The following is a 19,972-nucleotide window of genomic DNA, read 5'->3' on the forward strand; positions in this document are numbered from 1 at the left end:
GATATCGGGGAGGGTCAGAGCCTAGTAAACTACAGTCGCGGATCACAGCGTGGGCTGGAGGCGGTGTCGTCACGTGTTGGCACGGAGGTGACGAGACGAACCAGCAGGATGCTCTGAAGGCCTCTTTCGAGAGTCATTTTCCTGGTATGACTCTAAACGGAACTGTTGATATGTCCAAGTTTCATGATGGAAATCTTGACAGACGACTGTCAGCCAACACCCTAAAACAACGAGAACTCTAGGCAGAAGAATGGCATGGCACCTTTATTTAACAGATTTGCGCGTGTTGCTTAGCTTGTCTGTGCGTTGTGACGCGAACAAGAACAGGAACGAGAACGAGAACGGGGCAGCGAGCTTATCCTCGCTCCCCCGTTCCCGTTCGTACTCGTTCTCGTTCCCGTTTCCATGCTCAGCCTCGCGCCAAGCATGCATCGCACCCAACTCAACTCTACCATAGTAAGAACAAGTGATGGCTTCACATATTCGCTCGTATTAGAGAGAATGGTAGCGAGCATAGCCTAGCAATGTCTTGTTCCTCTATCCAAGGTACCTCATATATAAGCTCGACGAAAGAGATCATTGTTCGATAACGAGCCAGCTACAACCCTTCCTCGATCTCCACCCCACTACTCAAAGGCCAACTTTAGCAGCCTTCAGCACCTTGTTATTTCAGTAAAAATGGCTGAGGAATCCAAATACGAATACACGCCATCCGTTGCGGCTGCAGCTATCTTTATCGTTGTCTTCCTAATTCTGCTCGTGGTCCATACTTTTCGCCTCTTCAAGACGCGAACATGGTTTTGTACTTCGTTCGTCGTCGGCACTATCCGTAAGTGTACCTTTTCCTTCGCCTCTACTTCTTCGACGACTGAACTACGCTGAAATTCACCAGTCGAGATCATTGGATACGGCGCCCGTGCGGTGGGCAAATCCAAACCTGCCGCCATGGTCCCATACATCATCCAGGCCCTATTCATCCTCCTTGCCCCTATATTGTTTGCCGCGTCGGTATACATGTTTCTTGGTCGCCTCATCCAAGCTACAGGCTGCGCGCATTACTCAATGATACGCCCTACGCGGCTCACGAAGATCTTCGTCGGCGGCGACGTACTGTGCTTCCTAATCCAAGCCGTGGGGACTGCCATACTAGCCGGCTCCGACAGCAAGAAAGGCTCTGATCTAGGAAAGGCTGTCATCTTGACTGGACTTTGCTTGCAGATGGCCATTTTTGCATTCTTTGTCGTAATCGCTGCGGTGTGGCACAGGCGTGTATCAGCACTAGGCAGCGAGAAGCCTCAGATTGGGCAGTGGAACTGGCTTCGATACCAGAATATGCTGTACATTGTCAGTGGAATTATCACGTTGAGAAACCTTTTCAGAGTCATTGAGTACGCTATGGGTAGTAAGTTCAAGGCATCTGCTCGAAGAAAGTGCACGCTGACAGTCTGACAGAGGACGGCTACCTCCTGGCTAACGAGTGGCCTATCTATGTCTTCGATGCTACTTTGATGGCTGGTGTCCTAGTCATCTGCAGCTACTGGTACATCGGACCCACTCTGAAGCAGGCAGCCGACCTGGTAGATTCCGAACTTGAGATTATTCCTCAGAATTCTCAGTAAAGAGTGCTCGGCTCTTCATGATACCTCAAAAACAAGTCTGTGGATAAGTAAGTTGGAACAAATAGGATTCACGGGTAATGGCACACGTTTTGTATCCTGGTAGCCTCATGGAAATACAACTTCTCGAAAACGAATCGCGATCGTTGCTTGCACACGGCCATTGCCTAGTCAGACTGATATATCTCGAATTATCTCGTCATGTACAGTAAGATAGAGAATTGATCTACATCCTGAGCATACGAAGTATAGCCGGATCTCATCCGAAAAGTCACCCTAGGCCTCCTCATGTTGTCGAGGGATCGCGGTAGCTGAAGGTTTGGTGATGCCCAAGACCACCCCTAACATGCGCTGGGTGGCGGCTGCCAAGATCAGCTAAACCGGGTGATAGAGGAAGATTTCACAGGTCTGCGGTGTTGCGAGTGAAAGGCAACTCAGACCTCGTAGTCGCTATAGGCTATACCTGTCTTTTCACCTCATCGTCGCTGCGCATTCTTGCCATTAGTATTGCGCCCTCATGTTTACTGGTCGAGCAGCACGACAAGATCTGAGAAGACTCGCGCGAGAGCTCTCATGCTCAGTAAGCCTGACAGTACGCACGAGTGGAGCATCGCTAGCTCAATGGACTCTTTGATGCGCGCTCATTCTTATAAAAGCTAGCAGTAAGCAGACTGCAATGAACATCTACCTGTCCAATGTTTTCAGACAAATGATCAGCGGAAATTGCGCATGACGAACGATCGGTATCTTTTCCGGACGAAAGTATTGAATACCTACCTAGCAACCACTTAGCCACTTATCGAATCACGGTCTATCTTCGGGCGCCACGTGTTGCACAAGGGGCTAGCACCTGCACCGCCGAGTACAGGACAACCATGTTCGGGTGAGGACCGAAAAATATTGACGTCTGACGTCAAGTCGTTCAGGCGAGCGGCAGCCATGGTTAGGTGGCATATCACCTCCTCAGACCCACTTGCAATCGCGCCCAACTCGTGATGGAACTCCATCTGGTCAGCTTTCCGTCAAGCATGCATGAAGTTGCATCAACAAGCCGCGTTCCTGAAAATTGAGCCCACCACATGTCACCGAGGTGATGCAGGAGGACACCCCATAGCATGAATATAGCCAGGGCCAGTGGATCTTCTTCTCGCAGGGCGCTCAGAAAGTCAGGGTGGACTGTGATGATCCAGGAAAGAGCCGACCTTGGTTCACGAAGGGAACTTTCGAGCACATCTATTGTATGCGCATACATGAGACATCGCTCCCCTTTGCTTTGAGTTGCATTCGCGTGTCGTAAGTCCTCCAGAGGTAGTTGCAGCGATTTCGAGTTGAGCGCAACTCCTGATCTTAGTATGCATGCTACTGGAGTCTTGACAATCCACTCCCGGCTCACACTGAGCACAGATTTGATACCGTGCAGCAGGTCTGTTAGCTGGAGCATTGCCTTTACAGTGGATAGGGCTGAGCCATTGCCGTGATCTTGCAACAGTGCGGACACTATGGTGCACACCATAATCATGATAGAAGTGATGAAAATAGCATCGCAGTTTTCTGGGGAGAGATCATTGATGGCGCTTCGGAGTCTGGCAATGGCGTTGTCCTGGTAGAACATGGCGACACGTACTAATTCCTCGGCAGACTCGCGCTTGTCTTCCACAACTGCCAGATGCAGCGACGTGAGCGAAAAAATCGTATCCATGAGGAATTCATGCCGGAAAGCTTGCTCAATAATGTGTTGTTGAAGAGCGTTGCCTATCTCTTTGGTGAAAGTGTCGCAAGTGCTTTTTCCCCAGTGGTACATAAGCCTCAATTCTTGAGATCTCGTCGACTCGTTCGGACACCACAAACTTGCTATTTTGCTATCCGCATGCGGCAGAGGCAGGAGAAAAGTTAGGCTTGTGTTTTGGTTTGGCCCATAGCCCGTCGCATGGTCAGGAGTAGGCATGTGAGATGCCGCAGCGCTTTGTTCGGTTGATTTGGGCGGCATCGACAGCCGGCGGGTGTACGAACACGATTCCTTGCGATAAGTGCATGTAGAACATTGAGGGAACTGCTCGCCGCACTTGACACGGCGCCTTCGGCATTGGTCGCATCCATTCCGTGACTTCTTGTGCGTGCGTCTTATTGGCATTGGTGTTGTTGAAGGTCAGATAGAGGTCCAGGAGCGTGTTTGAGCGGGTGCACGCTGGGCCTGGCAAGAACGAATGCAGGATGGAAACGGAGGGTGTTCTTGCGCATGTCGTGGCAGTGCATGTTTCGCACACTGTCTAAGCCTCAATGTGAGGGCAGAACGAATAGCCGCTTGCCGTGTCCGTCGGCGTAATAATCCACACGTGACACTAACCCCTGCCCACTTACCAACGTAACAGCGTAACCTTATCTTTACTCATCGACCAACGCGCTCCGCTAAACTCGACTTACGACCCCTGTGCTTGACTCCCCTTCCAACCGCTGATATTTATGTAACTACGTTCAATGTTAGGTATCGTAGCAAGAGCAGATAAAGCTTGGTTTCAGGTTCACTAATCTCAGTTTGGAGATAACTAAAGAAGTACAACTATAATCCCTGATACACAGCCGAGCGACCGTGGTGGAGAGACAACGCTGAACCAATCTAGCATTGAAATACTAGATTTCACTCACGTATCCTTTGCAAAGACTGCCGCCAACGAACACACAGAACTCTCATCGGAGGTATTTACTTTCGCCATGGAAGAGGAGACACGGCATGAACCCTTCCCGTTCGACGAGAACGTTGTATCCTGCAAGTCATCATTCTTCAAGAAACCAAACGCACCACTGTCTCTTCCAACACCGACAGAAGTGAGAGAAGTGGCGAGTCGCTCCGAAAACCCTAGAGCTAAGCTCATAACTCGGCCTCCGCCTGTAGCATTTCCTGGTATAGGGCTGTTAGTGAAATATGGGACGGAGGTAACACTTGCTGAAGGGCAGTGTCTGCTGTTCATCCGCAACACTCTATCTAGAGTCGTACCTGTTCCAGAGGTGTATGGGTGGTGCAAGGACGGCAATCAAGTATTCATTTATATGGAGTTAGTCGACGGCATAACGTTAGAGAAGAGCTGGGACACTATGATTGAAGGAGAAAAGACGTCCGTTTGTCAACAATTGCATGACATGGTCGATGCATTGGGCAGTATTAAGCAGGACTTCTTCATTGGTAGTTTAACTTCGTGAGGTTAATCTGAAAGCCCCAATCGCCCCAGTCTACCATCAAGACTTGTACAACCTTGGTCTAATTCTTTGACCAGGCCATGTTGGCAAGCAACCACTGTTAGACATCATTTTTACAGATAGCAACTCTCCAACTGCAGGACCATTTGAGAGCGTCTCTATCTTCCACGACTGGTTCACAACTGCGTATGGCCCAATCCAGGATGTTCAAGATGCATCATCACCACATCCATACCGCTCCTTTCTCCCCGATAATGTTCCCATCGTGTTTACGCACGCTGATTTACACCGAAGTAACATCATTCTATCTGCTGGTTCCAACCCTCAGATCATTTCAATTATTGACTGGCATCAATCTGGATGGTATCCAGATTATTGGGAGTATTGCAAAGCTCGGTGGACCTCGCGGATTGGCCAAGAATGGGAATCGAAATATCTGCCTCTAGTACTGGATCGTCGAGGATTCTATGACTATTGGGACTACTTCGTTCTAGCTCGCGGGGTCTGAGAAATCTCCTAGGATTTCTAGTAGTCTGGAAGACAAAATTGTTCGCAAAGGGTACGTTAGCTACGTACCTAGGTAGCCTTATTTTTGCAGAAGCTGCGCACCTGAGGTCTGGAGCGAGTGCCCGGTAGCTCCGGACATTTGGTGTACGGACCCAGCTCACGTGAATAGCGGGGTTGTCTTCAGTCGAAAGACTTGAGTCTATTATACTGCCAGCAGTATGACTTACGCCTCTACAATATATCGTTGCCACGTTTCCTCCAAACTTTACATCGATTGCTGTAGCTACTTGATGCAATAGATGCAAGAGACTATTTGACAGGCGCGTGACTGCAGACATTGTTCAGCTAATAGCGATGGATCCTTTAGAATCAGTCGATGTTGGGAGTAAGTGCCTCAAGTTTTATGCTAGTCGCTCTTGCTATAACGCGCCTCAATCATATATGTCTGACGATCGTTTTAGCTCTACCTACTTTCTCTCTCTCCATTGCTCCAACCGGATCAGATGTCATCGTATCTGATTCCTCGTTCTTCAAGCGTTGTCCTTTACTACCGTCGTTGGATGAAGTTCGACGCCAAGCTAGATCGAAACCCCGTCCAAAGGAGAGTATCGCGATATTCGAAGATCTCAATCTGCTCGTGAAGTTTGGCGTTGAAGAATCTATCGCAGAAGGCCAGTGCTTATACGCCGTTCGGCGCGTTCTGGGACCATCTGTGCCTGTTCCGGAAGTTTACGCGTGGTGCAAAAAGGGCAAGGAGACGTTCATCTTCATGGAGTTGATAGATGGGCTCAGTCTTGAAGCCCGGTGGGCTGATCTGAGCGACGAAGAACGGTGCAACGTGGCTCAAGAGCTTCGTGGGATCTTGAATACACTCAGGGAGGTAAAACAGGATTCCGAGTTTCAGTTTGTCGGTATGTCCTATCGATTCTTCTCTGCATCTAATCCAAACTAACTTAAGCCCTCTTGGTCATATTTGTCGCACGCCACTTCAAGACATCGCCTTTCCTGTGGATGTGCTCCCTACTTCTGGGCCATTTCCAACTGTAAAGGAATTCCACGATTGGTTTTCATCTTTGTATAGGCGAAAGCTCACCAACCCAGACGCATATCCACAAGACCCTTACCGTAGTGGCCTGCCAGATGATGCTAAAATTGTACTAACGCACGGAGACCTCCATCGTAGCAATATCATAGTTACAAAGAGCGGGCCCCCCAGAATACTTGCACTCATAGACTGGCATCAAGCTGGTTGGCTTCCAGCATACTGGGAAGTACGTAAGGCTATGTACACTGCAGATCCAGGAGACGAGTGGGCCAGGAAATACATTCCGCAGTTCCTTCAGACTTGGGAGGAGACTGAGGAGGCGTGGGACTTTTATGTATCAGCGACAGGTAATTAGGTCTGTGCAGGAAATTGCCTCAGAATTTACAGATTACAGAAACTGATTTGCATGCCAAATCAACGCTATTAGGCATCAGGTCCAGTTTTCAGTGCTCCCCACGCGATTCGGCTAACATTCTGGGAAGTGGTACCCAGTCACCTTTGGCTTCTGCAACAACACCCGTAGCTCTATTCCATCGATCTCGGACACAACCAAGCCCGTATTCCACTGACCGGTCTTTCCGAAGAATTTCGTCTCTAGACGCATATGGACTGGCCATAGTGCGCCACTCCCAAGCAGATGGCGATCGACAGTCACCCAGTTGGTTGTAAATCGACAGAGTGATCAAGTAGCCTCTCCGGTCATCTTGCCACGTTACATCGACGGTGTAGTCTGTCAAGCAGATTGAGCAGGATCCAAGCCCCTGACTGCAAGGCGAGAAGTGGCTCGAGGCGGTTTTGGGTTCGGCTAACTCTGGAACTCCGACTGGACCGTGGTCTGGACTACCGGGTGCTACGGTGATGTGTCTACACACCGAGTATCGGAAATGGTTGATGTGTTTTCTGAGTAAAGCTGCATTGCCATTTGAATGCGAATATGACGTGATGCATAGAAGCAACAGCTGATTGTCAACGATATGCCCATATCTTGAACTGGCCTTGATGACTCTGTCGGAGGTATGATGCGACCTATTCCGGTGCTCGAGACTGCGAAGAGAAGGACCGTACTTGGGTCCATAGAGATTCCGGTTCATGACTAAACGCGCATGATAGTAAGGGATATAATGGCCAGAGGGATGGAACAAAGTCGTTCCCGGTTCTCCTGGGCACGGGAGAGAGTCCCGCATATTCATCGATCTAGTCCAGCTTCCGTGCCAACGATGGAGCTTTACGCAAAAGTGACAGAAGTAATAAGTCGATAAGTCTCTTTCAATTAGCAGTAACAGCTCTTCTTTTTCTACCGGGTGCAGGGTCAAGTATTTGGGGAAGCACACAAGGAAGAGGGTTCGGCAAGTCAAAGCGAGAGAAAGTCTCGAGGTAATGTCCAAATGTGAGGAGATCATCAGGATAATTTCGACAGGAAGGGTGAATGCGCCTAAGCCTGGCGGAGTCACGAAGAGCGATCTCACGCGCTGCGATATCCACTGGCCGACATCAGTGAACAGCATGACTAGATTGGCAGGTCGAATAGGCTCTGGAGACTGTATGGGGCGTGAAAGAAACACAATCAATAAACAACTGATAGTGTGATGAGGTGGGAAAGAAGTGTCACGTCACGAAGTCTTCGCAACACGTAGTAAGTGTGTGGGCCAGGGTTTACGGTAGCGACATTTCTAGGCTACTCTCAAAATTAGGTAGAATGGTATCAAACCCTGAACCAGCCTTACCACAACGCACCAATTCTCATTCAGTATTGGCAGAGTCCTCTTGGTACCCATTCTGGGTAGGGAGTTGCTGACATGCTTGGACGGACCGTAGAATCACAACGGCGCGAAGGATGATATAGGAAAATAAGTTGTCATTGGAACTATGTACATCATGCTCATCTTAGCTTCTCCTTGACAAGGATACTAGACCTCAGCACCACGTTGAGGTGTGAGCACAGCGCTGAGGAGGGTTTCCCTCCCGAAGGAGTTCCACCCCCACTGCCTTGGACACAGTGTCATCAATCCAAGTCTTGGAATGGATTGGGATTCGCCTGCATCCGTTCTCTTGCCAGGGCTTCGGCTTGAGCCACCATCAGATGGCGGGAGAAAGGCGGGAGCCTTCTCTGGATCTTCGGCTCACGCGTGGTGACCTTCCAGACTTCGGCCAGGATCTCGAGAAGCACAGGAATTGCGGGCGCCTGCGATTCCGTCATCAATCCGTTGACATCTTCGCGGTTTTCACGAGTTGCAGTGGCCAGCGCTTGCAAGTCGGTCCTCAAACCTTGAAGTGTCCGATGCATTTCGACAGTAGACTCCCCAGGCGGAGCAAGTGTCTTCCTCAATGCATCGACGTCTGTCCGTACTGACCGGAGGTACCATGACTCATCCCGTATCGTCTCATAGACGTCACGGAGTTTGTCAATGGCAGTGACAACGACGTCTCGTCTGACAAACGTGACGTAAAGGGTGACAAGAAAAGAGAAGATGGAGAAAACGGTCCCGATCATCGTCCAGGATGACGGATACCAGAAGGCGAAATGCTCATTCATGATGAGTGAAAAGAGTAGACAAAGTTGCACGGGGTCAATGAACAAAGTGCAGGTGTCAGTCCTGAGGAGAAAAGGAAACGGTTGAGCGAGGCGGCTTCAGACGTTAAAAGGCAGCGGGCTGCGCGCAACTGCTCCTTCCTCCAGAACTGCCACTGTCTCGCGAACGAAAAGCGAAGCAAGCGTGAATGGATGCCAATGCGTCATTGTGCTCCGAGAGGATACCACGGACCAGGAAAAGAAGGGGCATGCTCACACGAGGACGCCCGCAGTTCCCTCTTCGCCCTTGCAAAGGTAGTACTGTGCATTTACCATGCCGCAACGAAGACTACGTGAGAAAGGAGCAAAGAGGCATATACTCTGTATCATGCTGAGAAGGCGACAAAAGAGGTAGACATGAGCAAGGGGAGCATAAAAGGGATGCAGGAGGCATGCAAAGAGTTCACAAAGCAAATGCAAACAGGACACAAGATATTGTAGCGAAGCAATTAGCGTCTCAGCTCCTTAGAGACGCCATGGTACATTTTGATATCTAGTTCTTCACGTACAAGTCAACATACTCATCGACATCCATGTTGTCGATGGTCTTAGCATCCTGCGCCAGAGCAACGAGCTTGTCGACGTGCTCAGCAGGGTAGTGAGGGCCAAGATGCCTCTTGTACTTGGCCAGAATCTCGGGCTTGGCCTCCTCGCGGCGCAGGCGGTGGCCCAGAGGGGCCTCGACGACCTCCTCTTCCAGGACGGTGCCGTCCTTGAGGGTGACGGTCAGCGCGTTGGAGATGGTGCGCTTCTCGGGGTCATGGTAGTCCTTGGTGAACTGGGGGTCCTCGACACAGCTGATCCTCTGGCGCAGGGACTCGACGAGAGCGGACTGAGCGGCCTCGCTCTCATCAGGGTAGTCGGTAGCCTCGAGACGGTTGAAGACGAACATGGTCGAGACCATGTATTGGACGCAGTGGTCACGGTCGGCGAAGTTCTCCATGGGCTTGAACTGCTTGTCAATGATGCGGATGCAGGCCTCGTGGGTGCGGTTGACGACACTCTCGATGTCCTCGGCGGACTTGCCCATAGCCTTGAGCTTCTTGTTCAGGCGCTGAGCGGCCTCGACGGCGGTCTGGGAGTGGAACTCGGCTAGATCGATTAGCATATTGCTATGATTTTCAAGTGCGACAATTCTTACCAGGGTAGGAAACCTTGAAGAGAACGTTCTCCATGACGTAGCTGCCGTACGGGCGCTGGAACTGGAAGGGCTTGCCGCCGAAGTTGACGTCGTAGAAGCCCCAGGTGGGAGCCGACAGAACGGTGGGCAGACCCTGCTCACCCTTGAGCACCTTCAGGACGAGGTTCACAGCAGTCTGGCAGGCATCACCAGCAGCCCACGATTTGCGGGACATGGTGTTGGGGCTGTGCCTGTATGTGCGCATGGACTGGCCGTCAACAAAGGCTTGCGAGATGGCGTCACGGGTCTGGGACTCGCTGAGACCCAGCATCTTGGAGACAACGGCGGTCGAGGCAAGCTTGACGAGGATAACGTGGTCGAGTCCGACCTTGTTGAACGAGTTCTCGAGAGCCATGCAGCCCTGAACCTCGTGCGCCCTGATCATAGCCTCCAGGACATCGCGGACCTTGAAGATCTTGCCGTTGCCAAGGTTTCCGCCATTCTTGTTTGTGCGGTTGACCCAGTCGGCGGTCGCGAGAATGGCGCCCAGGTTGTCTGAGGGGTGGCCCCACTCAGCAGCGAGCCAGCAGTCGTTGAAGTCCAACCAACGGATCATAGCACCAATGTTGAAGGCACCGTTGATGGGGTCGAGCTGGTAGTTTGTGCCGGGGACCTTTGTGCCGTTGGGGACGACAGTGCCCTCGACAGTAGGACCAAGAATCTTCCTGCATTGCTCGAACTGAAGGCCCTCAAGACCGCAGCCCAGAGTGTCAACGAAGACCCAACGCGCTGTGTCGTACTAAAAAATAACGCCATTAGCTGGGGCTAAGAAGGGGCAGTCAATTGGCCTACCGCGAGCTCAGAGTCGATGGAGACGTTGTGGATGTAGTTTGCAATGTCCTTGATCTCGGGGTCGAACTCGCGCTTGCCGCCGACGGGCGGTGCGGCGCTCTTGAGGGAAGCCATGGTGGAGAAAGAGCTTGCAGCGGCGGCGCGGGGAGCAATTGAAGCTGTGGGGGCAGCTCGGAGAGCAATTGGCCTAATAGCTCGGCTGATGACGGTGGATCGTTGGCGAAGCGTGCGCGAAGCGGTGCTGCACAGATTGCGACTGAAGGCCGACATGGTCAGTTTGCTTCTTGAGCTCAATGACCACAACGCAGCTAGAAGAGGGAGTGTCGTACTAGGCGAGGTCTGAAAGCTTTGGTCTCTGAGGAAATAAAGCAGAGAAGCGACGCTCGGCTCTTGGAGTTCGGGAGGAGGGTACCGGTACGCCGTTCTCAACCGAGGCTGGAGCTACGCGGTTTTGCCGTGTCAGGCGCCAATCCTGCGGCACATTCGTGACGCTAGATGAGGCTCAAACAATTCCCTGCTCCCTCAGCATGTATATTAGAACTAGAGATCTACATTGCTGTTTGTCTGACTGCTGATGGCTGTCTGGAGGCTCTTCTGCCTGCGACCTTACCCCGCCTTAACCCGCACTCCGCGAATGCACAGACGTCCATATAGCCGAGCTCACGGTCCCTGACACCTGAAAATAATTCGGCTGAAGGTGGTTGGCATCGTTTGGTTTGCATGCTCGGAGATTACAAAATATCTCAAGATGTTCAAGCACAACAATGGGTTGATTAGAGTCTACAAAGTCTTCTTGTTGGGTCCAACAGTGCCCCTCAGCTTTCCAAGCCTGAAGACGTAGGTGAAGTACCAATCGAAGATCTTCGTCGGCATCCACTTCCACCCAAACCACACAATCCAGCTCATCTTGCCCTCCCAGATCTCTCTCTGTCGGCCAAACCAGCCGTCTCCTCGCAGCACCTGCCTCACGCAGCTGCTTGCATACTGTTTGGTGTCCATGCCGAGCTGCTGGCTGTGCGTCAACCGGCTCTCGTACTCGGCGGCGAGGGGCTGCATGTATGAGCCTGCCGGTAGCTCGCGGTGGGTGCGTGCGATGTTCGACTTCACGCCGCCGGTGATCACATTGACCACGCGCACGCCGAGCGGCGCAAGCTCGACTCGCAGCGTATTCGTGTATGAGTGCAGTGCGGCTTTCGAGGCGTTGTATGGCCCGCCCCACACGTACGGTAGGATTCCGGCGACCGAACCGGTCTGGACAATCGTGCCCTTGGCCTCGATCAGGAGTGGAGTAAACTCCCGGCACATGTGCATCACGGCAAAGACGTTGGCCTCGAACAGCTCGTGGAGCTCGTCGGTGTCATAGTCGAGCGCAGGTACCACGTAGTTCCGCCCAGCGTTGTTGTAGAGGATGTCGAGCTTGCCGCCCGTTATCTCGGTGACGCGCTTGCGGAGGTCCCGGATCGAATCAATGCTTGTGAGCTCCAGCGGCAGGAACGTGATGTTCTGGTGCGGCGAGGTGTATTTCGAGGGGTCGCGAACAGTTCCCAGAACTTGGAAGCCCTTCTCAGCAAACTCCAATGCAAGGAAGTGCCTATGCGTGTCAGACGCGCCGCGTACGCATGTGACGACAGACTCACCCAATGCCTCCGGGTGTGCACCCTGTAATCAGCGCGAACTTCTGCTTCTGTTGCTGAGCCATTGCAGTCTACTGTCGAGCGTTACGCAAGAGAACACGCATGTCCTTCACATCTATTTCGGCGCGCGCGGGAGCTTGGGCCACATGCCTCGGCTGTTCTTGCTCCACCTGTTCCCCACTGCCACATGCTTCTGACGTCTCACCTGCTTTCGAACCTATCGTTCCCCCTTCCGGACGATGGTGCCGATGATCCGATGGCAGTCCAAAGTTTCAAGAGCTACCCAGCTCTCACTCAGCTGGTCTCGTTTCCTGTCCTCAGCTGCTGCTACCAAACATCACCTTAACGGCCTCCATCGCTAGCTGAATAAACATCATCCAACAGGACATCCATAGTCATGCCTCCACCAGCATGGATCCAAGACAATGTTCCAGTACTATTGCGCCCGTTACTGCTACTTCTTACCTCCGTCTATCGTGTGTATCCCAAGACTTACAATCATCCAACCCTGACCACATGCAGACTTCTTCATGACCATTCTTGAAGTCATCTTCATCGAGCGCCGACCATGGACCCTCTTCAACCTCACCAAGCTACGCTACAAATCCTTTGCGCGCCTATGGACACACAACGGCGAAGCAATGTCCATCGAAATGTCCGGCCCCCTCACAGAACTGCTCTCAGTCTGCGAAGGCGTGGTCCTCGACATCGGCCCCGGGTCCGGCGAGATACTATCCCGCTTCGACGCGTCGCGCATCAGCGCCATGTACGGCGCCGAGCCCGCCGAGGACCTGCACAAGGGCCTGTTGCGGAACGCGCAGAAAACCGGGTTCGGCGACAAGTACCACGCGCTGCTGTGCGGCGGCGAGCCGGAGAGCCTGATCCCGGCGCTGCACAAGAGCGGCGTCCTCGAGATCAGCGGCAGAGCGGGCCTCGCGTCCGACGGCGTGTTCGACGAGATCTGCTGCGTGCGCGTGCTGTGCGGGGTGCCGCATGCCCAGGAGACGGTCAACGGGCTGTACAACCTGCTGAAGCCGGGCGGCCGCATGGTGGTCTGCGAGCACGTTGCGAATCCGTGGCGGACCGAGGGCCGGATGCTGGCGCGCGCCATGCAGGTTGTGTATACGCTGCTCGGGTGGCCGTTTTTCATGGGCGGGTGCGAGCTGCAGAGACACACGGCCGATTTCCTTAAGGAGGCGGGCGAGTGGGATAAGTTTGACTTGAAATACTATGGGCCCAAGGATGCGATTCCGTTCGTTGTGGGCGAGCTGGTGAAGAAGGGGGGGAAGACGTATGCTGAAGTGGTGCAGGAATAGGCTTCTGCTTGAGGGTTGCGGTGAGATTATAAGGTATTGATTCCATCGTATTCTACCACAGCGCTTGAGGTATAACACATGTTCTGAGTAGCGCTGACTGATTTGTCGACGCCCCTGACGTCTCTTGACGGAAACGAAGTGAGTGATTAGGCTTTAGCCAGCGTTGATGTCAAGTCATCGTGGGGTTGTTGAAGAGGTGAACAAACGCTAAACGAGACTCCGGCCATCTTCGTTCCCGAACTCGAGTCCTACCTCGCCAGTCAACACCGCACATCATCAGAGGCACACACGATCAAGCGTGCGGCCACAGCCAGAAAGTCACATGACAAAAACACTTCACACATCACTCTCATCACGACATCCACTGCCCGAGCAAAACAGCATCCAAAATTCTTCCATAAACCACATCTACAAACAGGGTATCAACCACCAAAACCACATATCCCACATATCCCACCCCTCTCACCCCCACCAAACCAACACCCCCGCAACAACCAACAACCGCGTCACAAACCGCCCCGACCCCATCGCCACCACCGTCCCCGCCGCCGCATTCGCCGTCTGCTCCAGCGGCGCCCGGCTCGTGGTCGGCGTCCCGGGGAGTACGCTGCTGAGCGTCGAGATGGGGGAGGCGGGGGCGGCGGAGGGCGCGGGCGGGGCCGCGGAGACGGGGGGTGCGGGTGCGGGTGCGGGCGCGCTGGCGGGTGTGTCTGTGTTGTCTGGGCCGGTGGACGGGGATGGCGCGGCGGCGGGGGCGCTGGAGGGCGCTGGGGGCGTGTTGGCGGGGCCGGTGGGAGGCGAGGGCGAGGCCGGGACGCTGGGGGGTGGTGATGGTGCTGCTGGGCTGCCGGGTGGAGACGGAGTGGGCGCGGGCGCGGGGCTCGTCTGGGCTGCGGAGCTCGCGGCGGAACTCACTACGGAACTCGCTGCTGCGCTTGATGCTGGCGCCGCAGAGGGCAGGCCCGAGGGTACCTGGTTTGCGCCCTCGCTGCCGCAGTCTGCGGTCCCGCCCAGGGTTACTACCATGCCGACGCCCGCAACGGGGTCTTTGAGCCCATTGTCGTTTTGGAACTGCTTGATGTCGAACACCTGATCGTCGGCCGGCAGCTGCATCTCGGCGAACTCCTTGCGCTGCGGGTTCGTGTACATCAGGAAGACGTACTGGCGGGCGTCGCCCTGCTCGCCCAGCGCGCCGGGGGCTTTGTACTCGAGCAGCGGGGCAGACTCGGTGTCGATATTCGCGCCGCCGGCAAAGGAGAACTTGAAGTTGGAGCGCACGTAGTGCAGCTTGCGGGCGGAGGTGCAGGTGGTGTCGACCATGATGAGGGTGTAGCGGGTGCTGGGCGAGATGCCGTTGCTGTCGCCGAGGGCGAAGGTGGGTTCTGTGCTGACGGCGTCTTTGGAGAAGGTTGTGCCCGAGGCGAAGCCGTCTACGGCTTTGGCGTCGAAGGAGACTTGGACTTCTTTGTTGGTGAAGCCGGCGCTGATGTCGGCGGGGATGACATCGGATGTTTGTGCGAGGGCTGCTGAGCACAGGGCTGCGACTGTGAGGGTCTGTTGTATGAAGCGGAGAGCCATGGTGGAAGTTCGGTGGTGGACTGGATTAAAAATGAAGGGTAATTAAAATGTGCTATTAGTGCTTCTCTTCGAAATAGAATGTAGATCAGCTGGAAGTCGGAGAATATCCGTACAGTCGATATAGCACTCAAACTTCAGGCTCTTATACATCAGGCTGCGAAGGCATGAAAGCATTGTGAGTACCCATGCCGAGCATCGCCCCAAACAGGCGGTTGCTGCCTCAAACGCAAACAAGGCCTCCATATTGCCATGTAAGGCTTGTTTGCTGGCGATTTGCTGCTCCCCAGACGATTGACGCTTGAGAGTCGAGGTTGGCATGTTTGACGTCTTGACGGTTTCAGTCGCGTTTCGGCACCGACTACTCCGGGCGCCTCAGGTACGGACAGACGATCAGGCATGCTAATAGATATGTTGATCCCGATCTACAGTCTTACCAAGTCGTGGCTATGCAAGAGGGAACAGGTTGTTCAGACATGCATTACCCATATGCCAAGCCAAGTCATGTGCCGGGACGCAAGGAGCCCGTGGACGGTAACACAATCATTATCGATAGCGTAAATGCTGCCGCTGCCGCGAGGTCGGCTCGATGGATGTCCTACGTTGTCGTACTTCCTGCGCACATCGGTGAGCTTGGATGGCGAGGCCTTTGTCCGCAAACCTTGCGATCGCATGCGCCGGCAATGACCAGGTTCTCGGTTCCGGATCGGTCACGGGGCAATCAACACCAGTGCAAACTTTCCCCATGGAGCAAGTTGCGATCGTTGTCGGCGTTGGTGGCCGAGGAGGGGGGGAGCTAAATTCTAAGGTTGCTTTCAGGTGATCACGCGTCAGGACACGCCAAAAAGTTTGGCCCAATGACCACCAACTAGCATAACCGAAAGCCATTGAGCACCATGGACGGCCTGGACGAGTACCGCACATATGTGCTTGGCGCCGTCAGTGCTGCGACACTCTGCTTTTTGTATCTGTTGCTCCGGACAGACGCAGAAGCGCCGGTACCGTACCATGTCACGCCTCCTGAGCAAGCACAGCCTGGCTGGAAGGGCCAAGTGCTTCAGGAGCCTACGCTGAAGGTATGGAGCCTCTATCGTCATACTTTGCAGAACTGACACAGCCAGGTGTCTGGCTCCTCGCTCATCCAATGCTACGCCCCAGCGACTGGAGAAGCCCTCGGACGCGTCAATCCATCGACCGCAGACGACATCGACCGTGCCATCGCCAAGGCAAAGGAAGCACAGGTCCAATGGGCGAAGACGACGTTCGCGGAGCGCAGAAAAGTGCTCAAGACGATGCTCAAGTTCATTCTCGAGAACCAGGAGACCATTGCAAGAGTGGCCTGTCTGGACACCGGCAAGACTATGGTGGACGCTGCGCTGGGGGAGATCCTCGTGACGACCGAGAAGCTGCGGTGGATAATACGACATGGCGAAGAAAGCCTCAAGAACGAGCGCCGCGCGACCAACCTCCTCATGATGTACAAGTGGAACGAAGTCATGTACCAGCCGCTGGGCGTCGTGGCAGCTCTTGTTAGTTGGAACTACGGATTTCACAACCTCCTCTCTCCGATGATTTCCTCGATATTCGCGGGCAATGCCATTGTTGTGAAGGGCTCGGAGGCGACTGCGTGGTCTGCGACGTACTTCACCGCAATCGCAACTAGCGCCCTGGAGGCATGTGGCCACTCTCCGGACATCATTCAGTCGGTCGTCTGCTGGCCTGATGTGGCGGGCCACTTAACGTCGCATCCTGACATTAGCCACATCACCTTCATCGGCTCTCGACAGGTGGCACACTACGTATGTGCTTCAGCGGCAAAGTCATTGACTCCAGTATGCGTCGAGCTCGGCGGCAAGGACCCCGCCATCGTCCTCGACGATCTCTCAGACAGCAACTTCAAACGCGTAGCCAGCATCCTCATGCGCGGCACCTTCCAATCCGCCGGCCAGAACTGCATCGGCATCGAGCGCGTCATCGCCCTCCCCAACGTCCACGACCGCCTGGTCGACTACCTCACGCCTAAAATTCGCGCCCTGAAACCCGGCTCCATCCTCACCGACTCGCCCGACGTCCCCGTTGACGTCGGCGCCTCCATCTCGCCCGCCTCCTTCGCCACGCTCGAAGCCCTCATCGCCGACGCTGTCAAGGACGGCGCCCGCCTGCTCGCCGGCGGGAAACGCTACACGCACCCCGACTACCCGCAGGGCCACTACTTCACACCCACGTTCCTCGCCGACGTCACGCCCGCCATGCGCATCGCGCAGCAAGAGCTCTTCGCGCCCGTGTTCCTGCTGATGCGCGCCGCGGACGTGTCCGACGCCATCGCCACCGCAAACAGCACCATCTACGCGCTGGGCGCCAGCGTGTACGGCACGGCTACTGCGGACCTCGAGCGCGTGGTGCGCGAGGTGCACGCCGGCATGGTCGCGGTGAACGACTTCGCCGTCACGTACATGGTGCAGCTCCCGTTCGGCGGCGTCAAGGGCAGCGGGTACGGCCGGTTTGCCGGCCCGGAGGGGCTGCGCAGTCTGTGCAATGTCAAGGCGGTCACGAGGGATCGCTGGCCCGGCGTCAAGACGGCGATTCCGCCGCCCATGGATATCCCGCTGCGGGGCGCGGGGGCGGGCCAGCGCGCGTGGAACATGGCGCAGGGGATTGTGTGGATGGGGTATGCGCCGGGGCTGGGGGGGAAGCTGAAGGGGCTGCGGGGGATTGTGGGGCTGTAAGTGGAAGTGGTGAGGATTCGTATCTGGTTGGTATCGTGATATAAGAAAACGCGCTACACGGTCTCAATGTACCGCCGCACCTCCCAGTCCGTCACGGCCTCGTCCCACAGCCGGATCTCGTGCTGCCGCGTCCCGCCAAAGTGGTCCACAAACGCATCCCCAAACACCTCCCGCGCCACGCTCTCCGGGCGCATAAACTTGTCCGTCGCCTCCTTCAGGCTCTTGGCCAGCCGCTCGCCCTTGTCCGCCGCGCCGCCCACGTCCTCGCCCTTGCCCAGCGGCGGAATGGGAATCTCCATCTTCTTCTCGATGCCGCGCCAGCCCAGCGCCAGGATCGCCGCGAGCACAAAGTGCGGATTTGTGTCTGCGCCGGGCACGCGCACCTCGAAGCGCGTCGCCTTTGCGCTGGCGGTGGGCGGGGCAATGAGCCGGATGGACGCGGCGCGGTGCTCGAGGCCCCAGGAGACAGTGACGGGGGCCCAGAAGTTCTCGACTAGGCGCTTGTACGAATTCACGTTGGGCGCGAGGATGGGCATGATGTCCGGCAGGCCGTCGATCAGGCCGGCGAGGAAGTGGCGGCCCAGGTCGGACAGGAAGCGGATGTCGGCGTAGGGCGCGGCCGGGTCGGGCTCGGCGCGCGCGAACAGGTTGGTCCCCGCGTCGTCGACGAGCGAGATGTGCATGTGGCCGCTGTTGCCGGGCAGGCCTTCGCGCGGCTTCGCCATGAAGCACGGGGTGATGCCGTACTTGGAGCCGAGCGACTTGACGACGAGCTTGAAGAGCGAGGCCTTGTCGGCCATGGCGCTGATCTCGCCGAACTGGAGGGCCTGGGGTCGGTCAGTCAGTGACAGGACTCTTCCACGGGGATGTAGGACTCACCGCCTCAAACACGCCCGGGCCGGACTCGGTGTGCCAGCCCTCGATGCCGCAGTTGAACTGCTCGCAGGCGTCGAAGATGCCGTAGAAGTAGTCCTGGTTGTGCACGGTGCGCGTGATGCTGTAGCCGAACATGCCCTCGGTCAGGCTGGGCAGGGCGTTGACGGGGTTCTCGCGCAGGAACGTCGCGGTGCCGCTGGAGTTGCGCTCCGGGCCGTCGTGCGTCTGCGGCGCGCGGAACTGGTAGAACTCGTACTCGGCGCCGGCCATGGCGCCGTAGCCATTCTCTTTCAGCTTGTCGACGGAGCGCTTGAGCAGGCTGCGCGGGCACGCGTACAGCGAGTCGTGCGTGTCCGGGTCGTGGAACGACACGAGGAAGAACGGCACGTTGTTCTCCCACGGGATGCGGCGGAACGAGCTGAGGTCCGGCACGGCGATCAGGTCGCGGTAGCCGTTCTCCTTGTTAGACACGCCCAGCTCGCGGAAGTACGTCTGGTCGTGCATGTCCCAGCCGAAGACGACGCTGCAGAAGCCGAAGCCGTCTTTCGCGATGGACAGGAACTTCTTCTTGGCCATCAGCTTGCCGCGCAGCATCCCGTCGACGTCGATGCCCGCCACCTTGACCGCGACATCGTCCTTGAGCAGCTCGGGCAGCGCCTCGAGCGTCACGGGGTCTGCGGCCATGCTGTGTGCTGTGTGTGGGGGAGGGGCGGCGGCGGAGGTGGAAGCGCAGTAGGAGACGCGGGAGCAGTGCAGCAGACCAATGTACTGTAGTACAGTACTTGGGGAGCAATGCAGAAGACCAATATACGGAACCAACGCGCACCGGAGCAGGTTTCGCTGGACCCTCAGCTGTCGACGCGATAGCTGCTGCGGGACCAATGACGTGGGGCGTCGGAACGCTGCTAGCGCCCACTGCCGGCAATCAGCACAGCGTGAGCCTC

The 19,972-nt window shown here is 55.4% G+C and overlaps 11 protein-coding genes across 11 annotated transcripts; 4 read left to right on the plus strand and 7 right to left on the minus strand.

Annotated features, from left to right (window-relative positions):
- Positions 1-605: 605 nt before the first annotated feature.
- Positions 606-1,652, plus strand: C7974DRAFT_441379 (RTA1 like protein-domain-containing protein). Its single transcript, XM_046145359.1, has 3 exons — positions 606-829; positions 893-1,402; positions 1,453-1,652. The coding sequence occupies exons 1-3, from the start codon at positions 679-681 to the stop codon at positions 1,617-1,619; spliced, it is 828 nt and encodes a 275-aa protein (XP_045994120.1). The 5' UTR covers positions 606-678; the 3' UTR covers positions 1,620-1,652.
- Positions 1,653-2,571: 919 nt separating this feature from the next.
- On the minus strand, positions 2,572-3,747 carry C7974DRAFT_378985 (uncharacterized protein; the record flags this gene model as incomplete). The annotated part of the gene is made up of 1 exon (XM_046140435.1): positions 2,572-3,747. The coding sequence occupies one exon, from the start codon at positions 3,745-3,747 to the stop codon at positions 2,572-2,574; it is 1,176 nt and encodes a 391-aa protein (XP_045994121.1).
- A 252-nt stretch (positions 3,748-3,999) lies between these two features.
- Positions 4,000-4,886, plus strand: C7974DRAFT_400979 (uncharacterized protein). The gene is made up of 2 exons (XM_046142557.1): positions 4,000-4,098; positions 4,156-4,886. The coding sequence occupies exon 2, from the start codon at positions 4,326-4,328 to the stop codon at positions 4,809-4,811; it is 486 nt and encodes a 161-aa protein (XP_045994122.1). The 5' UTR covers positions 4,000-4,098; positions 4,156-4,325; the 3' UTR covers positions 4,812-4,886.
- Positions 4,887-6,803: 1,917 nt separating this feature from the next.
- Positions 6,804-7,886, minus strand: C7974DRAFT_318139 (uncharacterized protein; the record flags this gene model as incomplete). Its single annotated transcript, XM_046138637.1, has 1 exon — positions 6,804-7,886. A coding segment is annotated over one exon (1,083 nt), but the record flags the coding sequence as incomplete, so codon positions are not given.
- Positions 7,887-8,292: 406 nt separating this feature from the next.
- On the minus strand, positions 8,293-8,893 carry C7974DRAFT_427071 (uncharacterized protein; the record flags this gene model as incomplete). The annotated part of the gene is made up of 1 exon (XM_046144549.1): positions 8,293-8,893. The coding sequence occupies one exon, from the start codon at positions 8,891-8,893 to the stop codon at positions 8,363-8,365; it is 531 nt and encodes a 176-aa protein (XP_045994124.1). The 3' UTR covers positions 8,293-8,362.
- A 471-nt stretch (positions 8,894-9,364) lies between these two features.
- Positions 9,365-11,475, minus strand: C7974DRAFT_364979 (MmgE/PrpD family-domain-containing protein). Its single transcript, XM_046139816.1, has 3 exons — positions 10,902-11,475; positions 10,071-10,848; positions 9,365-10,021 (listed from the first exon to the last, which is right to left on the minus strand). The coding sequence occupies exons 1-3, from the start codon at positions 11,169-11,171 to the stop codon at positions 9,423-9,425; spliced, it is 1,647 nt and encodes a 548-aa protein (XP_045994125.1). The 5' UTR covers positions 11,172-11,475; the 3' UTR covers positions 9,365-9,422.
- A 2-nt stretch (positions 11,476-11,477) lies between these two features.
- Positions 11,478-12,618, minus strand: C7974DRAFT_364980 (uncharacterized protein). Its single transcript, XM_046139817.1, has 2 exons — positions 12,539-12,618; positions 11,478-12,492 (listed from the first exon to the last, which is right to left on the minus strand). Exons 1-2 carry the CDS (start codon positions 12,598-12,600, stop codon positions 11,682-11,684), a joined length of 873 nt encoding a protein of 290 aa, XP_045994126.1. The 5' UTR covers positions 12,601-12,618; the 3' UTR covers positions 11,478-11,681.
- Positions 12,573-14,012, plus strand: C7974DRAFT_37976 (uncharacterized protein). Its single transcript, XM_046140477.1, has 2 exons — positions 12,573-13,011; positions 13,058-14,012. Exons 1-2 carry the CDS (start codon positions 12,933-12,935, stop codon positions 13,849-13,851), a joined length of 873 nt encoding a protein of 290 aa, XP_045994127.1. The 5' UTR covers positions 12,573-12,932; the 3' UTR covers positions 13,852-14,012.
- A 301-nt stretch (positions 14,013-14,313) lies between these two features.
- On the minus strand, positions 14,314-15,429 carry C7974DRAFT_318086 (uncharacterized protein; the record flags this gene model as incomplete). The annotated part of the gene is made up of 2 exons (XM_046138631.1): positions 14,314-14,461; positions 14,585-15,429. 2 exons carry the CDS (start codon positions 15,427-15,429, stop codon positions 14,314-14,316), a joined length of 993 nt encoding a protein of 330 aa, XP_045994128.1.
- An 816-nt stretch (positions 15,430-16,245) lies between these two features.
- C7974DRAFT_38075 (Aldehyde/histidinol dehydrogenase) lies at positions 16,246-18,490 on the plus strand. The gene is made up of 2 exons (XM_046140534.1): positions 16,246-16,502; positions 16,548-18,490. Exons 1-2 carry the CDS (start codon positions 16,323-16,325, stop codon positions 18,150-18,152), a joined length of 1,785 nt encoding a protein of 594 aa, XP_045994129.1. The 5' UTR covers positions 16,246-16,322; the 3' UTR covers positions 18,153-18,490.
- On the minus strand, positions 18,179-19,854 carry C7974DRAFT_38054 (uncharacterized protein). Its single transcript, XM_046140525.1, has 2 exons — positions 19,032-19,854; positions 18,179-18,979 (listed from the first exon to the last, which is right to left on the minus strand). Exons 1-2 carry the CDS (start codon positions 19,710-19,712, stop codon positions 18,206-18,208), a joined length of 1,455 nt encoding a protein of 484 aa, XP_045994130.1. The 5' UTR covers positions 19,713-19,854; the 3' UTR covers positions 18,179-18,205.
- Positions 19,855-19,972: the final 118 nt, after the last annotated feature.

Source organism: Boeremia exigua (assembly GCF_020726555.1).
Source record: "Boeremia exigua strain MPI-SDFR-AT-0100 chromosome Unknown C7974scaffold_10, whole genome shotgun sequence".
NCBI lineage: Eukaryota > Fungi > Ascomycota > Dothideomycetes > Pleosporales > Didymellaceae > Boeremia > Boeremia exigua.

Coding starts and splice junctions, on each gene's coding strand:
- C7974DRAFT_37976 (XM_046140477.1), top strand. CDS start 12,933: ATGCCTCCACCAGCATGGATCCAAGACAATGTTCCAGTACTATTGCGC. Junction 13,012..13,057: donor ACTTCTTACCTCCGTCTATC/GTGTGTATCCCA, acceptor GACCACATGCAG/ACTTCTTCATGACCATTCTT.
- C7974DRAFT_364979 (XM_046139816.1), bottom strand. CDS start 11,171: ATGTCGGCCTTCAGTCGCAATCTGTGCAGCACCGCTTCGCGCACGCTT. Junction 10,849..10,901: donor CCATCGACTCTGAGCTCGCG/GTAGGCCAATTG, acceptor GTTATTTTTTAG/TACGACACAGCGCGTTGGGT. Junction 10,022..10,070: donor CTTCAAGGTTTCCTACCCTG/GTAAGAATTGTC, acceptor TAATCGATCTAG/CCGAGTTCCACTCCCAGACC.
- C7974DRAFT_38075 (XM_046140534.1), top strand. CDS start 16,323: ATGGACGGCCTGGACGAGTACCGCACATATGTGCTTGGCGCCGTCAGT. Junction 16,503..16,547: donor TTCAGGAGCCTACGCTGAAG/GTATGGAGCCTC, acceptor TGACACAGCCAG/GTGTCTGGCTCCTCGCTCAT.
- C7974DRAFT_400979 (XM_046142557.1), top strand. CDS start 4,326: ATGGAAGAGGAGACACGGCATGAACCCTTCCCGTTCGACGAGAACGTT.
- C7974DRAFT_38054 (XM_046140525.1), bottom strand. CDS start 19,712: ATGGCCGCAGACCCCGTGACGCTCGAGGCGCTGCCCGAGCTGCTCAAG. Junction 18,980..19,031: donor GCCCGGGCGTGTTTGAGGCG/GTGAGTCCTACA, acceptor GACCGACCCCAG/GCCCTCCAGTTCGGCGAGAT.
- C7974DRAFT_441379 (XM_046145359.1), top strand. CDS start 679: ATGGCTGAGGAATCCAAATACGAATACACGCCATCCGTTGCGGCTGCA. Junction 830..892: donor GTTCGTCGTCGGCACTATCC/GTAAGTGTACCT, acceptor GAAATTCACCAG/TCGAGATCATTGGATACGGC. Junction 1,403..1,452: donor CATTGAGTACGCTATGGGTA/GTAAGTTCAAGG, acceptor ACAGTCTGACAG/AGGACGGCTACCTCCTGGCT.
- C7974DRAFT_364980 (XM_046139817.1), bottom strand. CDS start 12,600: ATGGCTCAGCAACAGAAGCAGAAGTTCGCGCTGATTACAGGGTGCACA. Junction 12,493..12,538: donor TGCACACCCGGAGGCATTGG/GTGAGTCTGTCG, acceptor TGACACGCATAG/GCACTTCCTTGCATTGGAGT.